The sequence below is a fragment of the Phoca vitulina genome, unplaced genomic scaffold (assembly GCF_004348235.1).
Source record: "Phoca vitulina isolate PV1807 unplaced genomic scaffold, GSC_HSeal_1.0 scaffold24, whole genome shotgun sequence".
In the NCBI taxonomy this organism is placed as follows: Eukaryota; Metazoa; Chordata; class Mammalia; order Carnivora; family Phocidae; genus Phoca; species Phoca vitulina.
Genome location: NW_022589727.1, coordinates 18,461,037 through 18,484,965, shown reverse-complemented (window position 1 = coordinate 18,484,965; position 23,929 = coordinate 18,461,037). Strand labels below are relative to the sequence as shown.

The window sequence follows — 23,929 nt, the reverse complement described above, 5'->3', positions numbered from 1 at the left end:
GTTCTTGCAAGCTCTGTGTACCTAGATAGCCACCCAAAGAAAACAATGACAGGTACTTTTTCAGGAAACAAAGTTTTTGTTTGTTTGTTTGTTTGTTTGTTGTTTTTTTTTAGGAAACAAAGTATTTTGATATGGGTTAATTGGAAAAGTGGATTAAGAATGAACCCAGGTAGAAGCCTGCTATATGAGTAACTTCCAGAGCACGGCTAGGTACTCTCTGATTGCAAAACAGTTGAGGTGAGGCTGGGGCCTCTCTTTGGCAGCTCTATCACTGGAGGCTGACGTGGCCTCGGGAAATTCAGGAGACCACTGGGAACTCACATAGCATCATTATTTGAGCCACAAGGTTACCTCTAAATTGGGTGCACTTTGGTAAGTCCTTGAGGGCCATTTTGTTCAATGCACAATAGTTTTCATATCCAAGAATATTAGTTGAGCAGTTGGAACCAAACAGATAAATATAAAACCATATAAACCATACATTGGCTGGAAAGCAAACAAATGTTCCTTTTCTCTCAGCTTTTCACAGTTGTTCTGAAGATATTTTTGTGTGTGTTGAACTTGCCCTTCAGGATAAAGTTTTTTGAGTAAGCAGATCTAAATCATATTGTTTTTATTAGAGTAAAATCTGTCTATTCTTTAAAGTTATAATAAACCAAGACTGTGAAGCATAAAGGAAAAACAAAAAGATTAGGGTAATTTCAAACTATAATTCTAAATGGGCCCAAACATTTTCCTCCCAGAAGGAAATTAGCTGCTGATGTGAAAAAGGGACTAAAACAATGCTCCAGTGTTGTGAAAATTGCTCAGAAGAATCTGTCTGTGAGATTGGATTTGCTATAGTCTGTATGGCTCCTCTTGATAGATCAGACTTGCTGGTCCAGGGCTACGGAGAACCAGACTCCAGATTCTATCCATCAAGTGTCACTCTTCCATGGTCCACAGCCAAGGTGACACCCAGAGGGGAAAGGGGAGGGACTTTACATGCCCCACGGAATATCCAGCCCTCACACCTGGGGTTTCCTAATTTGTTCCACTCAGAGGGAGCAGTCCAGCCTGGAAGATGGGGTGTACTGATTGATGAAAGTTTGGTTGATGACTCATCTTTTCTGAAACAATTGTAGGGCAGGACCCCGAATAAGACTGGATCAAGGAAAATCAAGAGCTCCAGTTTGGTTTGGAGTTTGCCCCAGGATGCCATCTTGGGTCTGAGTTAGTGTGGACTGAGAGGTCAGATTCACTTTAGGGATGACCTAGAGGCCCTAGATCAGCTTGGAAATAAATGGACCTCCCTCAGATCAGACTCCCAAAGTATGTTAAAAGGCCCAGCCTCCCACCACTCTTCTTCATTGGACCAAGAATGGATCCTCTAGCCAGACTGAACTCCCAAGATGGCTTTTGAATGAAGCATGGGGACAGGCTCACATTTTAGTTCAATGTTCACCACATGGCCTTTTTGGGGAGAGCATATTTAATATGTGGCCAATCAGAGAAGTCCTTTGAAATCATGGTTTGATGAAGAAGGCTGAGAGAGTCTAGCAAGTGAGCCTCATTCAGAATAGGTTGGTGACCCAATCCTTCTAAAAATACAATGATCTCTGTGAAAATCCTATAACTTCTATAGCACCTCATCCCAAGGGAAGAAGGAAGACCTGATTTAAGCTTGGGAGGAAATGTAGGAGTGCTTAGGGAATGTGGTTAGAGGTTTGGTTACCTCAGACTACAACACATGCTTGAGAACATTCATTCAATTGAAGTAGAACCAATGGTCCATTCCTGGGCCTTATTTTAGGCACAGTAAAGTCTGCAATCTGGGCTTCGATGTCATGTAGGAAAAAAGCAATGATTACTCTTGTCTTCCTTACCAATTCACTACTGTAAAAATTTCGACTCTCTGCCACCTGGGTCATTCTTATTCAAGTGTAAACCTGACCTACCTCTCTCTGGAGATTGATGTCTGCTCCTTGCAGAACCAGTTCCCTCACACAGTCTATGTGACCGGCATAGGAGGCGACCATGAGGAGCGTGGTGCCATGCTAGATGGAGGACAGACAGATAACGGTTAGGCCATCATATGTCAGAGAGGGTCCTGGAGAAGAGGCTGAAGGGATCTCAGGTCCACTCAAGACACGTCCAAGTGCAAAATTTCCCACAGTAATAAGTGTCTCATGAATAACCTTATAACACAGAGTAGACAAGGAAAAAGCAAAGCAACAGATTGCTGAGGGTGGAGTTTTCAACTTAAAAACTCACTTAATTCCATTACCTTCAGAAATGCAGTCCAAGTGAACTTATGATTACTGCATTTTAAAGCAGTAGGGATATAATGGTCTCATTTTATGATTCATAGTAAATGATTCCTGAGCCCAAACACTACTTTTCATGTAAAAAATGGGTTAAGTGGTACCTGTTGGTTTTCTGAGTTTAGAAGTCTTTATCTTAAAACTGATTCAGGTAAAGATGCAAGGTACCTCAATGAAATGGGAAATCATAGTAGTCAGCCAGGAGCCCAGGGGTTCACTTCGGCCTCTATCATCAATCAACTGTGTCACCTGGGGGCAGGTTGCTTATAATTCCTGGGGTTTAGAGTTTAATTTACAGTTGTTTTCGAGGGCTTGGAATTGTGATCTTGACCACTACCCCTGCATATGCAGCAGCCTGCCTTTCTAGGGTGGACCAGAGGGAGAGAGATGGTTCTGCATAGGAGGAAGGCTTGCTAGGTACAGGGTAATAAGTGACTCTTACAAGCCTCATTTTAATTTCATTGGTGGCATTTTGTAGGAAGGCAGTAGAATTGAGTGGTCACTGACACTATGATCTTGGGCTAGTTATGGAATCTTTCCAAGGCTCACCCTCCTTATCCGCAAAACAGGGAATAATAAAAGCATCGGCTGGATTAAATCAAATGGGTAAACGAGATAATGCAGGCAACGTGCTTAACATAGTAATGTTAGATATTAATTCAGTAAGTGTTAGATATGGAAATATTATGATACTTCAGTAAATGTTAGGTTTTCATCTGGCTTTTGTTGATTTTTGTGAATCTCAATACTAATTTTGGGAAAGTCTTGTTTGCTATGTATGAAAAGTACAGGTAGAGTAAAAAAAAACAAAAACTAATGGCTTCATAGAAGTGTTCTATAATATTTTCTCTACTTCCATGTGACCGCATTTGGTATTTGAATGTTAGACATTCATTAGGCTGTACCATCCATTATTGAGTTGAACACCTTCCTCTGTATTTTCCAGGATTAGAATGGCCTGTGGAAGTTGGTATTACTAACTTCCTCCTGAATGTGAACAATTTTTATTTAGATTGCAGATAGAAGAATCTTTGATTTAAAAACCAATCTGGAAGATTGCTGGGAAGATAGCGAAGTAGGAGGACCCTAAGCTCACCTTGTCTGATAGATACAATGGGAGTATCAATAGATATACAATGGGAGTTACAATAGATGACACTCTCATCAGTGTTAAATAACCCAGGAAATGACCTGAAGACTGGAATAACAAACTCCATACCTGAAGGTAGAGAAGAGGTCACACTGAAGAGGGTAGGAAGGGCAGAGATGCAGTGGGGAGGTGAACGGACCACTGCTGTATGCAGGGAGAGGGGGGTTGGGTGGGGAGGGAGCTGTGGAGAAGGGAGGGAAACAGAATATTACACCGGGGAGCCCGCATGGGGGCAGATGAATCCCCATAATATTTGGTTCTGAAAACTAGAGGAGCCAAATTTCATGAGTTCTTACAACCAGCAGGACTTAAAGCCTGGAGTTTTATTTTTTATTTATTTTTTAAGATTTTTATTTTATTTTTAAATTTCATTATTATTTTGAGAGAGAGAGCATGTGTGTGTGTGTGGGGGGGGGACAGGGGAGGAGGAGCAGAGGGATAGGGAGAGAGGGATGCCTGGGTGGCTCAGTCAGTAAAGCCTCTGCCTTAGCTCAGGTCATGATATCAGGGTCCTGGGATCGAGCCCAACATTGGGTTCCCTGCTCAGCAGGGAGTCTGCTTCTCCCTCTTATGATCCTGAGATCATGACCTGAGCTGAAATCAAGAGTTTGATGGTTAACCGACTGAGCCACCCAGGAGTCCCTAAGATTTTTATTTTAAGTAATCTCTACACCCAGCGTGGGGCTCGAACTCACAACACCAAGATCAAGAGTTAAACATGCTCTATTGACTGACCCAGACAGGTGCCCCTGGAATTTTAAAAAATCAGTGGCTCAGCTCTGGGAGAGGATGGAGGACAAGAGGAAACTGAGTCCTTATCCTTAAAGAGACAGCACCACAAAGAGCCCACAGAAATACAGCATAGAAGCAGCAGTTTAAAAAATGCCTGGTGTGTATGGGAGGGACATTTGTTTACTAGTCTCGGAGATGTGCTGGAGGGGCAGCGATCATTGGAAGACTTCTCTAGGAACAAAGGAGCTGGTAGGCACCATTTCCTTCCCCTGCCCCCCAGCAGAAACACACGACCACCTGCAGGAACCAGCGCAGCACGGATATTCCCTACCTAACTGGCTAACACCACTCCCCGCTTACCTAACACCCGGGCATGTTGCGGCTCTGCCCCCTCCAATGTGTTCTTGGCTGGAGCCCATTCAAACCAGGGCCATAAGCCTGGTAGTGTGCAGGCAGCCCCAACAAGGGTCAGCACCACTCCAAAGTGACTCCTGCCTTGGGGAGAAGGAAAGATAACCACACAAGCAATCATACTGTGGCCCCAGCAGTGGGCTGGGTGCAGACAGCTGGTCTGATTGCAGGCCCCACTTGCCAATGAAAGCTTCTCAAAGGGCAACACAGGGAAAGCACCCTGCAGTTTGGTGCTACTGCATCTCTGGCAAACACCTGGTCTGACTCAACTCAAGCCCAGGGTGGCCCCAGACTGGCCCACTAACACCACCAGGACCAAACACTGCCCAAAACAGCAAGGGGAGCCACTGCAGGGGCCTGAACTGAAGGGAAAAGTGGCTCAGCCACAACAGCAGGGCACACAACACACATGGGAGACCCCCTAAAGTGCCAGGTTCTGGGGAACAGGGGACACTGCAACACAGGGCCCTACAGGACCTCTTCTTCACAAGGCCACTACTTTCAAGAGTGGGAGACGTAGCTGACTTTCCTACCTAACACAGAAACGGACACAGAGAATTAGACAAAATGAGGAGACAGAGGAATACGTCCCAAATGGAAGAATGGGACAAAACCACAGCAACAGATCTAAGCAAAATGGATATAAGTCATATGCCTGATAGAGAATTTAAAGTAATGGTCATAAAGATACTCACTGGACTTGAGAATCTCAGGATCGTGAGATCGGGCCCTGTGTCAGGCTCTGCACTGGGCATGGAACCTACTTAAAATTCTCTCTCTCCCTCTACCCCTCCCCCTTTGCTCTCTCTCTTTCTCTCTCTCAAATGAATGAATAAATCTTAAAAACAAAAACAAAAACCCAAACAACAAGACCCATATATCTAGTGCCTACAAGACTCATTTCAGACCAAAAGACAACTGCAGATTGAAATTGAGGGGATGGAAAAACATTTATCATGCAAATCGATGTCAAAAGAAAGCCTGGGGAGCAATTCTTATATCAGACAAAGTAGACTTTGAAAAAAAGACTATAACAAGAAACAAAGAAGGATACCGTATAATAAAAAAGAGACAATCCAACAAGAAGATATAATAATTGTAAATATTTATGCACCCAACATGGGAGCACCCAAATATATAAGACGGTTAATAACAAACATAAAGGAACTAACTGATAGTAATACGATAAGAGTAGGGGACTTTAACAGCCCACTTACATCATGGACAGATTTATAAAAACAGAAAATCAACAAAGAAATGATGGCTTTGAATGAAACATTGGACCAGTTGGGTTTAACAGATATAGTCTGAATATTCCATCCTAAAACAGAATACACATTCTTTTCAAGCGCACATGGAACATTCTCCAGAATAGATCACTTATTACACCACAAAACAAGTATCAACAAATTGAAAAAGATTGTAGTCATATTATGCGTCTTTTCTGACCAAAATGCTATGAAACTAGAAATCAACTATAAGAAAAAAATCTGGAAAGAGCACAAATACATGGAAGTTAATAACATGCTACTAAAAAATGAATGGGTCAATGAAGAAATCAAAGAAGAAATTTAAAAAATACATGGAGACAAATGAAAATGAAAACACAAAGGTCCAAAATCTTTGGGATGCAGCAAAAGTGGTTCTAAGAAGTGAGTACACAGCAATATAGGCCTATCCTGAGAAGAAAAATCTCAAATAAACAACCTAACCTAACATTTAAAGGAGCTAGGAAACAACAACAACAAAAAAACCCAAAACCAGTAGAAGGAAGAAAATAATAAAGATTAGAGCAGAAATAGATGATATAGAAACTAAAAAAACAACAGAACAGATCAATGAAACCAGGAGCTGGTTCTTTGAAAAGATCAACAAAATCGATAAACTTCCAGCCAGACTCATCAAAAAGAAAAGAGAGGATTCAAGTAAACAAAATCAGAAATGAAAGAGGAGCAATAACAATGAACACCACTGAAATACAAATAATTCTTTAAATTCCTAGAAATATATAACCTTACCAAAACTGAATCAGGAAGAAATAGAAAATTTGAACAGACCAGTTACTAGGAATGAAATTAAATTGGTAATCAAAAAACTCCCAACAAATAAAAATCCAAGACCAGATGGCCTCACAGGTGAATTCTACTAAACATTTCAAGACGCATTAATACCTATTCTCAAATTATTCCAAAAAAATATAAGAAGAAGGAAAACTTTCAAATTCATTCTGTGAGGCCAGCATTACCCTGGTACCAAAACCAGATAAAGACACTATAGAAAAAGAGAACTACAGGCCAAAATGTCTGATGAACATAGATGCAAAAATCTTCAACAAAATATTAGCAAACAGAATTCAATAATACAGTAAAACAATCATTCACTACAATCAAGTGGGCTTTATTCCTAGATGCAAGGGTGGTTCAATATTTGCAAATCAATCAATGTGACATGTCATATCAATAAGAGAAAGAATAAAAACCATATGATCATTTTAATAGATGCAGAAAAAGCATTTGATGAGTACAACATCCATTCATGATAAAAACCTTCTGCAAAGCAGGAACAGAGGGAACATATTCAACATAATCAAGGCCATATATGAAAAACCCACAGTGCACATCATACTCAATGGGGAAAACTGAGAGCTTTTCCCCTAAGATCAGGAACAACACAAGGATGTCCACTCTCATAACTTTTATTCAACATAGTACTAGAAATCTTAGCCACAGCAATCAGACAAGAAAAGGAAATAAAAGGCATCAAATTGGTAAGGAAGCAATAAAACTTTCACTATTTGCAGATGACATACTACTATGCATAGAAAACCCTAAAGACTCCAGTGAAAAACTACTAGAACTGATAAATGAATTCAGTAAATTTGCAGGATACAAAATCAATGTACAGAACTCCCTTGCATTTCTATACACTAATAACGAAGTAGCAGAAGGAGAAATTAAGAAAACAGTCTCACTTACAATTGCACCAAAAATAATAAAATACCTAGGAATAAACTTAACCAAGGAGGTGAAAGACCTGTACTCTGAAAACTATAAAGCACTGATGAAAGATATTGAAGAGGACACAAAGAAACAGAAAGACATTCCATGCTCATGAATTGGAAGAAAAAATATTGTTAAAATGCCCATACTTCCCAAAACAATTTACAGATTGAATGTAATCCCTATCAAAACATCAAGAGCATTTTTCATAGAACTAGAACAAATAATCCTAAAATTTGTATGGAATCTCAAAAGACCCAGAATAGCCCAAGAAATCTTAAAAAAGAAAAACAAAGCTGGAGGTATCACAATTCCAGATTTTAAGTTATATTACAAAGTTGTAGGAATCAAAACAGTAATGGTACTGGCACAAAAATAGACACATTAGGTCAATGGAACAGAATAGAGAGTCCAGAAATAAACCCATGGTGTTATGGTCAATAATCTTTGATGAAGGAGTCAAGAATATGCAATGGGAAAAAGGCAGTCTCTTCAACGAATGATGTTGGGAAAACCAGACAGCTACAAGCAAAAGAATGAAACTGGACCACCTTCTTATATCATACACAGAAATAAACTCAAAATGGATTAAGAACCTAAATTGAGACTTCAAACCATAAAAGTTCTAGAAGAGAGCACAGACAGTAATTTCTGTGACATCAGCCATAACATCTTTCTACATATGTCTCCTGAGGCAAGGGAAACAAAAACAAAAATAAAGTAGTGGGACTACATAAAAATAAAATGTTTCTGCACAGCAAAGGAAACAACCAAGAAAACTAAAAGCCTACTGAATTGGAGAAGATATTTGCAAATTACAAATCTGATAAAGAGTTAGTATCCAAATATATAAAGAAGTTATACAACTCAACACCAAAAAACCAAATAATCCAATTTGAAAATAGGCAGAAGACATGAGCAGATATTTTTCCAAAGAAGACATCCAGATGGCCAACAGACACATGAAAAGATGCTCAACATCATTCATCCTCAGGGAAATGCAAATGAAAACCACAATGAGATATCACCTCACTCCTGTCAGAATGGCTAAAATTAAAACCACAAGAAATAACAAGTACTGGTGAGGATGTGGAGAAAAAGGAACCTCGTGCACAGTTGGTGGGAATGCAAATTGGTGCAGCCACTGTAGAAGACAGTATGGAGGTTCCTCAAGAAATTAGAAAGACCCTATGATCCAGTAATTGCACTATAGTGTATTTGACCTAAGAATACGAAAACACTAATTTGAAGGGATACATGCACCTCTATGTTTATTGCAGCATTATTTACAATAGCCAAGATATGCAAGCAGCCCAAGTGTCCATCAACAGATGAATGGATAAAGAGGATATCTATCTGTCTGTTCGTCTATCTATCTACACACACACACATACACACACACACACACACACACACACACACACACACAGGAATATTATTCAGCCATAAAAAATGAAATCTTGCCATTTGCAACAACATGGATGGATCTAGAGAGTATAACGTTAAGCGAAATAAGGCAGTCAGAGAAAGACAAGTACAATATGATTTCACTCATATGTGGAATTTAAGAAACAAAACAAAGGGGGCAAAAAGAGATAAAGCAAGAAACAGACTCTTAACTATAGAGAACAAACTGATGGTTACCAGAGGGGAGGTGGGTGTGGGGGAATGAGGTGGTAAATGTGCATCAGAGAGATGAAGAAAGCAAAAAATGTAAATATCATGTGAAGACAACATTAATCTAGGAAAGAAGGTGAATGTTAGCAAATCAAAGCTTTGCTGTGTGGTGGGTAGCCTAGAGATAATGTATTCATTCTTTAAATGCTATTTGTTGGAAGTTAGAACATGGTCATGAACTCGAGGTTGGGAGCAGTTCCCAAGAGAGCCCTAGGGCCTCTCCTTGCATTCCATCAACTCTCCTAGGAGTTCCAGGTGAACCAGAGGCCGGGCCCCATCGGCCAGGGTAGGACTGGTCAGAGGTCATTCACCACCAGGGTCATCCTGGAACCCAGACTCCATGTTCAGGTGGCACCTGAAGGAGGTGGAAATCCTCCCAGTGAAATTTTGAGGGGAACTAAGACCTGTACTATTCCCAAACATCTTTCTGTTCTCTGTTACCACCAATCTTAAAGACGCTTTCAAAATCAACAAGCTGTCTTACCATCATTTAGACTTTCTCCTTTGTTTTTTAAATTTTTAATTAATTTTTTAATTTAAATTTTAGGTAGTTAACATATAGTGCAATATTGGTTTCTGGAGTAGAATTCAGTGATTCATCACTTACATACAACACCCAGTGCTCATCATAACAAGTGCCCTCCTTAATACCCATCGCCCAGCTAGTCCATCCCCCACCCCACCTCCCTCCATCAACCCTCAGTTTGTTCTCTACGGCTAAGAGTCTCTTGGGGTGCCGGGGTGGTTCAGTTGGTTAAGTGTCTGCCTTCAGCTCAAGTCATGATCCTAGGGTCCTGTGATCGAGTCCCGCATCAGGCTCCCTGATCAGTGTGGAGCCTGCTTCTCCCTCTCCCTCTGCCCCTCCTCTCCACTTGTGCTCTCTCTCTCAAATAAATAAATAAAATCTTTTTAAAAAGAGCATCTTATGGCTTATTTCCCTCTCTCCTTTTTCTCTTTTTCCCCTTCCCATATGTTCATCAGTTTTCTTTCTTAAATCCCAGATATGAGTGAGATCAAGATGGTATTTGTCTTTCTCTGACTTATTTCACTTAGCAAAATACACTGTAGCTCCATCCATGTTGTTGCATATGGCAAGACTTCATTTTTTTGATGGCTGAGTAATATTCCATTACACACACACACACACACACACACACACCACATCTTCTTTATCCATTCATCAGCCGATGGACATTTGAGCTCTCTCCACAGTTTGGCTATTGTTGATAATGCTGCTATCAACATCGGGATGCATGTGTCCCTTTGAATCTGTATTTTTGTATCCTTTGGGTAAATACCTAGTAGTGCATAAGAAAATGCTCAACACCACTCATCATCAGGGAAATACAAATCAAAACCATGGTGGAGATACCACCTCACACCTGTCAGAATGGCTAAAATTAACAACACAGGAAACAGATGTTGGCAAGGATGCAAAGAAAGGGGAACCTTCTTACACTGTTGGTGGGAATGCAAGCTGGTGCAGCCACTCTGGAGAACAGTATGGAGGTTCCTCAAAAATTTAAAAACAGAGCTACCCTACCACCCAGCAATTAGACTCCCTTCTTTGGCTTAAGGAACCATTTCTCCAGAGAGCTATTAATAAAATGAGTTTTTAGTTTAAGCGAGGAGAAGTAAACATATTAGTATCTGTTCATAGAAGCAAAATTTCTGGTTGAGATAGCAGACCAAGAGAGACAGAGGATGAGCTCTGAGTGGAAAGAAGGTAGCAGGTCACATTGAGGAGGGAAGGGCGCTGGGAAGGCTGAGCATACGGGGTACTTACTATCTGGGGGGCAGATGTGCGTGGCACTGTGAGGCGGCCCCTAGGAAACTGAAAGTCAGGAAAGATTTATAGGGGTGGCTGAGAAAGGGTGACTTCAAGAAAAAGAGGAAAAATGGTCATCAGTGTGATCAGGGGGTGAGGCCACAGGGAAAACCAGCACTCCTACTCCAGTGTGGCCCACGGCTGCCGAGGAGACCCACGTAAGACTGGGATGGCCAGTTCATAGATGCCTGACCTCCTATCAGCCTGGGCCCCAGCGAAAGGAGCAGATGGCATAGTCACACTGGATGGCTGGAAGAAAGTGTGGTGATGTATAAAACTGTGCCATTACAAGAGCAATGTTGGACTGGGAGTTGGCAGCAGCAGCGCTCTGTGACACAGAGCAAATTGAAGAAGGGTCTGGGTGGATCTGGAGGTGCAAACCCAAGACACTGCTCACCGATGCCCCTAGTGGGCAAAGCGAACAAACCTGGATATCTCAGGCGGGCGGCTGATCTCACTTACCAAATTTGTGCAATAAAAGCTGGAAATGGCACATCCCGCTTTTTGGAAAACAATAAGGCTCCCTTGAAAACTAAAATCAAAGTATTTCTGTTGTCTCTCTCTCATTTGAGGTCTTCCTGATCCCCAGAGATGCATCATCCTGCTGAGTACAGACAAATCACTGATTCTCTCTGCGGGGGGAGGGCTCCCCAAAGGATGCCTGCCAGTGGGCAGGAGTATTTATTTTTAGACCCCTCACTTGTCAGTGCGTGTACTGATGTTTGCAACGATAGTGAAAGGTAAGAGGCTGGGTGGTGACTTCCATTCTCAGTTCTCATATCCTTACAGAAAAACCCAACTTACACATTCATGGCAGTCCTCTTCTGCTCTGAATTATCTCCACTTTCCATGGAAGCAGTTGGTTTGAATTCTCTGACTAAAAACACTTTCCTTCTTGGAATTTGCTAATTGTAATTCCCAGTGAAGTGCCTCTTTCCTTATTGTGGCTGCCTTCCGTTTTATGCATGTAATGGTTTCCCTAATATGTTTTTAATTTTTTTTAGTATTTATTTGAGAGAGGAGACAGCATGCATGTGTGTACAAGTGTGTGTGAGTGGAGGGGGAGAGGCAGAGGGAAAGAATCCCGAGCAGACTCCCCACTGAGCATAGAGCCTGACTCGGGGGTCAATCTCACACGGTGAAATCACGACCTGAGCAGAAATCAAGAGTTGGACCCTTAACCAACTGAGCCACCCAGGCGCTCCCTCCAGCCCCCAAAAAGTTTTTACATTCACCAGGGTACCTTGGACTTTTTAAAAGGATAAAGCAGGCATACAGAAAGAGTAGATTAGCACTGTACAGGGAAATGTATTCAGGAGCTGTTCTCATGCCGGCAGGGGAAATGGCGTGCCCTTGGCATGCATATACCGAAAGAATCCATCCGTACACTGTCCCTGCAGTCCACATCCACCCGACCGCTGTTCAACAACAGCCTGAGCAGAGCCAGGTTGCCTCTTCTTGCTGCCCAGAATGCGGCGTTGGCAAGTGGAGTTTCCTTCTGCAGAAGCAAAATGAGACAGGCTCTTAAACTTGACATCAGTTAATGTGACCGTCTCTACGCAAATATATGCCATTCAAAAAGCAGAATTTCCAGATGTGTCGTAGCATGGAAAGACTGCTGCTCCTCCAGCAACAGATGATGGTGATATACTTGGTCATGGAACACATTCTGTTTTATACCAGATACCGGAGTGCCGTTATGAAAAGCAGTGCTGTTGATAATATAGCACTATTAATACCTTATTTTCCACCAATGTTCTCCCTTTCCTGCCTCTGTGTCTTTGTTCACAGTTTCCTTTTTGCTTGAAAGGAGTGCTCCCCCATCCTTCAAGGCCAAGGCTCTGCTTAAATGCTATTTCCTCCCTGAAACGTTCCCAAATCCCTCTTCATCTCTAAGCAGAGAGAAATCTCTCCCGATTCTGACCTCCCCAACGCACATTTTTTCTATGCCCTCAACTTTCTACCTGATTCCAGCTTTCTGGGTCAAGGCCTCCCCTCCCCTCCACCTAATTTCCTTTGCTGGAAACTTGCCAGAGGATTCAGTTAAGAATGAGGAACTCTGGGCAGAAAACACTGTTAACGTGTCCTCATATGGATCCTTCTTTCCACGGCTGCGTCATTTTAAAGTTGCAAAGTTAATGTGGGAACCATCCTACGGAAGGAATAGAGCTGGCAAACAGTTCTTCAAGAATCAGAGTGGCAGAATTGACTGCAGTACAGCTGCCTTCCCTAAAACACATCAATTTGGATCTATAGACAACAGTCCGTGACAGGGGAGGGTGGGGGTGGAGGGGAGGCTCTGGAACCAGACAGCTCTGGGTTTCAACCCCAGCCCTGGGCAAATGACTTGGCTTTGGTGAGTCTTATACTACCTGCCTTGAAGTTTTTGGTAAGGATTAAATGATGTAAGTTAATTGGCAAATACGGTACCCAACACATCATAAATGCTTATAGATGCTAGCTTCTCCCCCTCTGTCCACTTTTCTTTACAAAGTTAGAATCAGTAGGCAAAATTAAATCGAGTATTGGTACTATAAAGAATTTTGCTGGTCTCAGGAAATTTCTAGCGTTCAAATTGTTTAACAAAAGCATGTTTTGGGTGGGCTTAAAACACCTATCTGACCCCAAGGCCCTTTTAAACGATATGTCTTTTAAGTATACTGATAAGGTATTAAATTCAATGTCTTACCTACCTATGCAAAGTTAAAAAGAAAACAAAACAATGTCACCCACAACAAGGAGCCATCTAAAGATTAACTTTTTTTTTTTTTTAATTTTTAAGTTATGTCCACACCCAGTGCAGGGCTCAAACTCACAACCCCGAGATCAAGAGTCTCATGCTCTACTCCCTGAGCCAGCCAGGCGCCTGTCCACAGAGCCATCTAAAGTGAAAGCTCAGTGAGAGTGAAGGGGGCATCTGTTGGTATGAGGATTTCTTTTCTGCCGCCCTTCAGCTCACCCACGGCTTAGTGCTCTCGTGTGTTCTTGGAGGAGAGCGTGGCCAAGTGGGGAGTGCTAAGCAGGTTGCAAACATACTTTGAATAGTTTCCTGGCTCCAGTAGGAGGAAAACAAAAATCCCCTCAAATTCCAGATGAACAATTTGCTTTCCCCAAAGGCGTAAATATTATGGTCCCAGGAGTTTTCAGTCCAAAATGCAATGGTGATGTTCACACCCAGGGTTGGCGGGTTTGTACTGGGCTGGGTCCTCCATTACAGCTGTCGGTGACTGGCTGAAGCGACGGCCAGGCAGGCCTGACTTGTATCAGAAATCACGAAACAATGCCCTTTCAGTAGGGAGATTGCACAAGGCCAAAATGAAGTCTGGAGGGTGAATTAGGAAGAGAACTTAGTATCACCACGGAACAGCTCTGTTGGCTTTTCCTGAAACATGAAGACTTGAGAGTAATAAATTGTAAATCATTTTTAGTGATTTTGTTGTTTCTCTTTAACCCCAAATTATTTTCAAAAACCATCTGGAAACCACAAACTTGTATTGTCATAATAAGCTCTCCTGCCCTGAGGATGGCTTCAGGGCTTTCTCTCCTGTCAGGGCTAGATTTCCTGGTTTCCCACAAGGTTTTAGAAACTGAACTTTGTGAAAAGACATACAGATTTCATTCTCCCTCAAGTGCCTGATTTACTGGGAGGTGGAGGCAAGAGAGTCGATTTGGGGTAAGAAAGAGCTGAGTTCCAGTCCTAAGCCTGCTACTTCTCAGCTCTGTGACTCGGGCAGGTTAACTGCTCTCTGTCCCAGTAAAAGGGCATAATAATGCCAGGAGTAGGGGCGCCTGGGTGGCTCAGTCGTTAAGTGTCTGCCTTCGGCTCGGGTCATGATCTCAGGGTCCTGGGATCGAGCCCCGCATCGGGCTCCCTGCTCAGCAGGGAGTCTGCTTCTCCCTCTCCCACTCCCTCTGCTTGTGTTCCCTCTCTCGCTGTGTTTCTCTCTGTCAAATAAATAAATAAAATCTTTAAATAAATAAATAAATAAATAAATAATGCCAGGAGTAGTACCTCTGCCATGTGTTGTTAGAGAATTAAAGGACAGAATACATATCAACTCAGTTTGATGGTGAACACTCAAGAAATGCTAGCTATAAATGCACAGTCCTCACAGCTCTTGGAAATTCATATGCCTGGTCACTGGCCTGTAATAGGGACAGTGGTACTGGCCAGGGCCTAGGACAAGAAGTACAAGTCAACCTTGATTTCTGCTCTAATGGCTTTATGGCCCAGTAGGAAAGTAAGTCATGCCAATAGGCATAAGTTAATTACAGGTGCTAGAACAGGAATGCGGATTACTTGTGAGAGCAGAGAATGGCCAAGCCTATATTGGGGGGGGGGGGGGTAGCCAGGAATGGCTTCAAAGATAAGGAATTCTCGAGAAGAGTCTCAAAAGATGAGCAGGAAACTGGGTAAGGAGCATCCCAGGCAGACGGGGCAGTGAAGCAAAGACATGGAGGCTCGTCACAGCATTCTGGGAACTGTCATGAGCTTGGAAGGGCTGGATTGAAGGATGGGAGTGGAAAGAGGTCAAGGGACACTGTGGGGCTGAAAGCAGGCAGGGCCAGATCCCAAAGGATCTGCTGTGCCATGCTATGGGGTTTGCCTGGGCACTGGGGAGCCAAGGCAGGGTTATAAGGTGGGGAGATACTATTGGTTTTGTGTTTTAGAAAGGTCCCTGTGGCAGCAGGGAGAATGGATTGATGCCTGGAGCCGGACTGAGGTCGGTGTCTACAAGGGTTAGGGGACTATCGTATAGACAGGGCACGAGAAGATGAGGGCCCGAGCTCAAGCAACAATTGTGGGGCTGAAGGATGAGACAGACTGGAGAAATTTTAAGGAACCAAACTAAACAGTTTTGGTCTGCAACCGTATATGCAGGAGAAGGTGGGAGAAGGAGCCTGGACTGACTCCCAGGTTTCTGGTTTGAGTGCCTGGTTGAGGTGGTGCCATTCCCGAGAGTGGGAAACTCTGTAAGAGGGGCAGGCTTTGGGAAGAAGTGATGAGTTCGGCTGTGAACACACGGACTTTCAGTGCCTAAGGGGCTTCCAGGGGGAAACGACTATCATTAAACATGGGTAATTTCTCTACCACGCTGCGGCGGACACAGGGCAGGGCAGGTATCTTGCGCTAATACTAAGTGCTTGTTCTGTACCACTTGGTATCTGCTCTGCATACTACCTCACTGAATCCCCATCAGAGCTCAGTGAGGTGGGCACTGTCACTCTGCCGCTGCACAGGTGAGGTAAGGGACAGAGGACAGGCAGGCTTCAGACCCAGGCAGTCTGGTGCTCGGGGCTGCCCTCGTAGCCATCCCACTGTTCGGCCTCTGGAGGAATTCTGTAGACACCAAGGAATAAGGCAGCACTGACCCCGATGGCCTCCTTCCTATCCTCATTCCAAGCTCGGCTCCTGCCAAGACGGAAAGTCCCCTGACCTTCCTTCTCTTTGGGGTTGATACACCCCATGTTGCCTGGATAACTTCCAATCCTCTTCCGGGTACAATTCGCACATCATCGTAAGTGCTAAGAGTGAAACAGGGGCAAGCCCTTTAGCCTTTGAAGATGATGCACGTGGAAATGCTTTACTCTTTAACTTCTTTCTTGATCTTTCTGATCTCTACAATGAGGCCAGTGAGCCTCCCTCAGGCAGGCTTGTTGGTCGCGATATTATGAGAAACAACACCAGCCAACGCTGAGATCTCGCTCTGTATCGGGCGTGCTAAGCACTTTCATTGCTCTGATGCATTAATTCCCAGAACAGCCTCACGACATAGGTGTTTTTATTATTCCCATTCTTTTTTTTTTTAAGATTTTATTTATTTATTTGAGAAAGAGTGCTCAAGAGTACAAGCAGGGGAAGGGTTAGAGGGAGAGGGAGAAGAAGCAGGCTTCCCGCGGAGCAGGGAGCCTGACGTGGGGCTCGATCCCAGGACCCTGGTTTCATGACCTGAGCTGAAGGCAGATGCTTAACCGACTGAGCCACCCAAGCACCCATATTATTCCCATTCTCAAGATGAGTTAACTGAGGCACAAATGAATCACTCAAGGTCATAGAGTTAGGAAGTAATAGAACCAGCATTCAAACCCAACTCCGAGTCCAGAGTCTGAGGTCTTATATCTCATTTCTTGGGAGAAAAACAGTGTAAACTTCTACATATGCCATATTTTCTTCTCTTTTTCTCCCCTTTACTGCCAGGATTTTGGCTCATACACTGCTCATTACTACACTACCAGCAATTCGTTACAGGAAGGAAGGGGAGAGGAAACACAGAAGGGAAACTGTTACTTGTACAGAACTGGAATTCTGATTAAAAGCTAAGAGAGGGAGAGATTTAAACCATTAGTTTTTTGTTTTTTTTTTAGATTTTATTTATTTGAGAGAGAGAGACAGAGATAGTGAGAGAGAGAGCACAACTGGGGAGGAGAGGGAGAAGCAGGCTCCCCACAGAGCAGGGAGCCCAATGCGGGACTCGATCCCAGGACCCTGGGATCATGACCTGAGCCAAAGGCAGATGCTTAACCAACTGAGCCACCCAGGCGCCCTAAACCATTAGTTTTAAAAGGGTTTAGAATACTGTGGGTTTTGATTGTGTACTTACTAATTCAATCAAGAGAACATTAGTAATGAATTTTTGATGTTAGAGGCCACATTAAATAAGGATAGAATGCAGGACTGAGAAGCCATGTGCAGAAGGACACTTCTGAGATGTCACTGGCTATTCTTTTTTTTTTTTTTTAAGATTTTTAAATTTATTTATTTGAGAGAGTGAGAGAGTGAGGGCAGGGGTAGGAGCAGAGAGAGAAGGACAAGCAGACTCTGTGCTGAGTGCGGAGCCCGACATGGGGCTTGATCTCAGGACCCTGAGACCATGGCGTGAGCCGAAACTAAGAGTCAGATGCTTAACCACCTGAGCCATCCAGGAGCCCTGTCACTGGCTATTCTAATTCATTGTCCCCTTCATGCTAAGTACTTGAAAATTTCAGAATGCTTGATAAACATTAGAGAAGCCTAAACCCTATGTTGTCAGTATTGTTACACTTCTGAAGGTGATAGGAGACTGAAAGAGAAAAAGTAAGTGATTTGCCCCAAGCATTCTGCCTTAGAGGTAGAATCATTTAACACCAGCATTTCCAAACTCAGAACTCGAGACCATCTGGAAAGTCTGTTTAAGACATATATGTCAAAAATAGGCATATCTAGGGGCGCCAGGGTGGCTCAGTTGGTTGGACGACTGCCTTCGGCTTGGGTCTTGATCCTGGAGTCCTGGGATCGAGTCCTGCATTGGGTTCCCTGCTCGGTGGGGAGTCTGCTTCTCCCTCTGACCCTCCCCACTCTTGTGTTCTCTCTCTCACTCATTCTCTCTCTCTCTCAAAAAAAAAAAAAAATAGGCATCTCTATAGAGATAGAAAGTACAGTAGCAGTTGTCTAAAGCTGGGTGGGGGATAGAGAGTGACTGCTAATGGCAATGTGATTTATTTGGGGGGATGATTAAAATATCCTAAAATTGATTGTGCTGATGGTTGCACAACTCTGAATATACCAAAAACCACTGAAATGAATATTTTCCATGGGTGAGTTACATGGTATGTGATCTGTATTTCAATAAAGCTGTTGAAAAACATATGTGGCTTTGTAAATTTATTTTCCTGTAAATCAAATAATTTTAGCTGACTGGTGAATTGAAGCCAATTATGAGATAATTTATGCACTTTCAGAGCAAGGATGGAAAATACAAGTTCCCCTACTTTTAGCCCAGCCATGAGCAGTTTCTATCACCAAGGTGAAACATGGTATTGAGCCCTTTGTCCTCTTAGGGAAAATGTGCTCAAGAAAGATACAGGCATTGTTCTTCCTCTAGCAATGTTTCCTCTACTGTGGTGACCTCCTTCACCACGTTAAAAGTCTCCTTTCTCATTGTGTTAGGCTTTTGGCAACCTCAGGCCTGAAGACTAAGTCCTGAAACAGCTGTTGAGAGTCACAAGTCAGTGTACTGAAATGCGTGACCTTTATTCCACAAAAAGGCTCAGACCTGCGTCTGCTTTTACTGAGTTTGCTTTTACTTTAAAAATAATTCTAACAAACATGTGTCTGTTTTCCCAACCAGAACAAATGAGGACTTGCCAATTTTGGAAGAGGAAGTTTCCTGGTTTACTGGAGGCATACCAGTGACTGCTGATAGCTTAATGGAGCAAGGAGAAGTAGCTACAAAGGGGTCCGTGTGGCTCAGAAGCAAACAGCCCTACATGCGGTGACTCTCAGTCATCAATAAGAGGCTGTTTATTCTCCCACAGACTCAGCCAACAATGCCAGGGCTTTTTAAAAACGGCTTTGGTACCAGGTAAGAGGGCCTATGAGACTTTCAGAGGCCCGTGAAAATAAACAGTTAATCTATGGCTCTAAAATCAAAGTGAATGAATGAAATAGTTACAAAATGTATCATCTTTGTCAACTCTATTCACTGCTGAATTTGATATTCATAAAATATTGATGGCATATGAAAATAATTTGTAGGTCTGATTTTCTCCCTGCACAAGAATTACTATATATGAAAGTTGCAGAAAAATCATGGGCCAATATAAATTAAATGGTATTCATGGCTAAATCGTTTTAATAGCAATATAGTAAAAACCTTTCCAAAAATGTACAATAAAAAGTCTATTATCTCGGGCTGTGGGTACCTTTTGATATGTCTGATAGTATGCTAGCTAGGGTTAGTGGAGGCTCAATCAACGGGCCTGCATCTCTGCTCCCTTTGTCCTCAGGCCTTCCCTGTGTGCTCTTTGGAAGTCTGCTTCATGGAAAATCAACTTCCCGTCCTTAACCTGGCTCAGAGCACTTCTGTCTCCCTGCTGTGAGCTCCCCGGCACCTCCCAGCTGGTGGGGGCTGGACCTTCTCCCACATCAGCCCTGGAGTGGAAAATACAGTTAGGCTCTCCTCACTTGTCTTAGAGACGCTGCCCTTCCTGTCAGGTATACACGACTCAGGCCATCCCACCTGCTTGTCCTCACCTCACCTACTAGCTGTCACCTCCTGGTCATTCTCCTTTCTTGATGGCAAATTCTGACACCTTCTTTCCTACCCACCCCAAATTCTGATCTCATCCTGGCCTTCACTTTTATAAAACGTAGGTACCGTTGCTCAACCACACCTCCTTTCCCCTAACCCCAATGAAAGAGGGTTTCCTCCCCACCTGTCTAGTGGGAACCCCTACAACTAATGAAACCCTGCTCACACGCTCTGCCTCGCCCACCTCCTCCATGCTTCCTCACTCAGCTCAGTCATCCCCTCTATCAAGCCTCCCTATCATTTCAAATACTTATTTATTGAGATTCTGATTTACATATAAAGTTCACCCTTTTAAAGCATATAATTCAGTGGTTTTTAGTGTATTCCTAAGGCTGCATAACTGTCACAATTCCAAAACATTTTCATCATCTCATACCTATTAACAGTTGCTCCCCATCCCCCGATTCTTCCCTAGCTCTAGGCAACCAAGAATCTGCTTTCTATCTCTATGGATTTGCCTATTCTGAACATTTCATATAAATGGCATCATTTGGGTCTGGCTTCTTTTACTCAACATAATATTATCAAGGTTCATCCACATTGTAGCATGTTTCAGAGCTTCCTTCTTTTGAATGATATTCCATTGTGTGGATACACCATGGTATGGACTGAAGATTTGTGTCCCCCCCCCCAAACTCATGTTGAAGCCCTAATTCCCAATGTGATAGTATTTGGAGGTGAGGTCTTTGGGAGGTAATTAGGTTAGATGAGATCAAGAGGGTACAGTCCCCATGATGGGATCGGTGTTCTTACAAGAAAAGGAAGAGACACCAGAGATTCCTTTCTCCTTATGAGGATCCAGTAAGAATGTGGTTGTTTACAAGCCAGGAAGAGAGCTCTCACCAGACTGAATCTGCTGGCACCTTGATCTTGGACTTCCCAACCTCTAGAACTGTGAGAAATTAAATGCCTGCTGTTTAAGCTGCCCAGTCTATAGTATTTTGTTATGGCAGCTCAAGCTAATACATACATTTTGTTTATTATCAATGATAAACAAATGATGGACACTTGGGTTGTTTCCACTTTTTGGCTATTATGAATAACAAAATGAACATTTGTGTACAAGTTTTTGTGTAAACAGGTGTTTTCATTTCTTTTGGGTATATATGTAGGAGTGGAATTGCTGGGTCAGATGGTAACCACCAGACTGTTTCCTAATATGACTGCGTTATTTTACATTCCTAAACAGCAAGGTATGAAGACTTGAATTTCCTCACATCCTTGCCAACACCTGACACCGTCTGTCTTGTTGATTATAGTCATCCTAGTGGGTGTGAAGTGGTGTCTCATTAGGGTTTTGATTTGCCTTTCCCCGATGACTAAGGGTGTTGAGCATATTTTCAGGTGCTTATTGGCCATTTGTATATTTTCTTGGGAGAAATGTCTATTCATCTCCTTTGCCCATTTTTAAATTGGGTTATTTGTCTTTTTATTGCTGAGATATTTGTCATCATTTAAAGATGGTCAAGTCTCTACCATTTTAAAGCAAACAAACCGTTGGCCTGCTCCAAATCCTTGCTGCGGCCACTGTTTCTTGCAGAATTTTTTGAAACAGCTCTGGACACTGGTGGTTGCCACCCACTCTCTTTTGAAGCTGTTGCAATCAGGCTTCTGAAGCCAGCACTTCACTGAAACTGCTCTGAGCAAGGTCAGCAGTGGCCGTTTGTTACTAAATACAATGGACACTTCTGAATTCCCAGCTTGATTTCTCTGTAGTATTTATCTTTGAGTTCCTCCCCATCTTTATCAAAGGATTAGAGATCCTTGGCTTAAATATCAGCACACGCTTCAGATTGTTCTCATACATCGCTGGCTGCTCTTCAGTTTTCTCAATGGGCTTCTCTTATTCTGTTCATTCTCAAGATTTTGTCTTCAGTCCTCTGTTTTCCACTTTTACACAGTCTCACAGGGCAACTGCATTCATTCTCATGGGTTTAATTACCACTTAACACTGCTCACTCCTACATCTCATCTCTATCTCCCGCCTAGACTATACTCCCGGGGTTCCCAGTTTGTAGATCTGTCTAATCAACATCTCTACCTGGACTTCCATCCATCCTTAAACTTTACATGTCCCAAACAAACATTATATCTTTACCTCTCTAGCCTTCCCTAACTCAGGGAATAACATCAGTTACAGAATTCCATAGATTAAAAAATTTTTAAGTCACTCACATTTGTTTACTTCCTTCCATTCCAGACCCCTGTTCCCTAGTCCCTACCACTTAACAAGATGACCCCAGTTCCACTGCCTTCTCCAAACTGTGGCCAGAGATCTTTCTAACATGCAAATCTCAACATATCATCCCTCTGTTTACATGAGCTACTGTAAGAGACGGAAGCCAGACACATTAGGGTTTCAATGTTAACACCATTCACGTACTGGCTGCAAGACCGTGATGAATTACTTAACTCCACCATGTTTTAGTCTTCTTGCTTTAAAAAAATAAAAAATTAAAAAAAAGGAGAGACACACACGAACGTACCATTTCATGGATCTTCCTGAGGATTCAGAAGATGCGCCCAGATGCCCTTGGCTCAGAGTCAGGCACATTTTAAGTGCTCAATACATTTTAATTATTTGTATTAAGACCTTCCAATAGAGGCAAATCAAGGATCATCACTTTCATACTGAAATGTGAGGATTCAATGGGATGACTTTAAACTCTTTTAAGACAAGACTCCTTTGGACCCTGCAGCCTGGTAATCAGCTGCAGCTGCACTCTGCTGGGGCACTCAGCTTCGGCGTCCGAAAAGTGCTCTGGAGAGGAGGCGACAGTGGTGCCGCTAGCATTCCGAAACGAGGACGCAGAATCGGGAATCGGTGCCGCAGCCCGGGTCTCTCCCGGGGCGCGGCCGCAGGACAGCGCAGACCGCGGGCTTCTTCCCCGCCCCGCCCCCGCCCGTTACCCCGGCGACAGTCCCCGCCGCCCCTTCGCCCCGCGGCGGGCTCCCCGGACCTGCGGCCGTAAGTACCGAAAGCCTTTCAAGCAAAGCCCACACAACCAAACCACAAACCACAGGAGCCATCCCAGCCCGGTCGCTTCCTCCCGTCCCCCGCCAGCACCCAGGGCAGCGCTCACTCCACCCTGCGGGCCCCGCGGCGCCGGCGGCGGCGACCCCGGGAGCTCCGCAGGTGCGGGCCCGCCGCCGCATGTCTGCCGCCCGGCCCGGCATTCCCTCCCGGAGCCCGCGGCGCTCACCTTGAAGGACATCCTCCACATGTCCGCGGCCACCCCAGCGCGACCGGCACGCTTCCGGCGCGGGGCGCCCGCCCCAGGCCGCCCTCCCCTCCCCGCCGGGTTCCGCAGTGGGGAGGCCTCCCGCGCCGCGCGCTCCAGCCTCAGAGGGGGCCACGCGGGGAAGGCGGGGTCGGGACCACCGGGGGCGGGGCGGGCGCGGGGGCGGAGGCGGGGCCGCCGGGGGCGCTGGGGCGAGGGCCGGCTGCGCGGGGCGCACGCACCTGCCCGCGCCCGCCCCGCCCCCAGCCCGCACACGCTCTACTCCGCTGGCACCGCGCGCACTCTGCACGCACACACCAACACGCCGCACTGCTCGCACATCCACATCCGCAGTCTCACACACACCAGGGTACACGCCACACTGCGCACATTCTTCACGTTCCACACACAAGCGGTCCACACTCCCCAGCACGCACCCACGCTTTCTCGTACACACATTCCATGCACATCCGCATTCCTGTTACACATACACACACACAGATTTACACGTAATACTCCCACACTCACATCCCCGTA

The 23,929-nt window shown here is 44.0% G+C and overlaps 1 protein-coding gene across 2 annotated transcripts in view; it reads right to left on the bottom strand.

Annotated features, from left to right (window-relative positions):
• The window catches only part of ANKRD29 (ankyrin repeat domain 29), a 57,299-nt gene extending 33,771 nt beyond the window's left edge, over window positions 1–23,528 (bottom strand). For both annotated transcript variants that reach the window (XM_032421301.1, XM_032421302.1), the window contains exons 1-3: window positions 23,375–23,528; window positions 12,488–12,598; window positions 1,938–2,036 (exon numbers count right to left, since the gene is read on the bottom strand). In XM_032421301.1, the coding sequence (XP_032277192.1) occupies window positions 1,938–2,036; window positions 12,488–12,598; window positions 23,375–23,395 (231 nt within the window). In that variant the 5' untranslated portion in view covers window positions 23,396–23,528. The remainder of the gene's footprint in view (window positions 1–1,937; window positions 2,037–12,487; window positions 12,599–23,374) is intronic.
• Window positions 23,529–23,929: the final 401 nt, after the last annotated feature.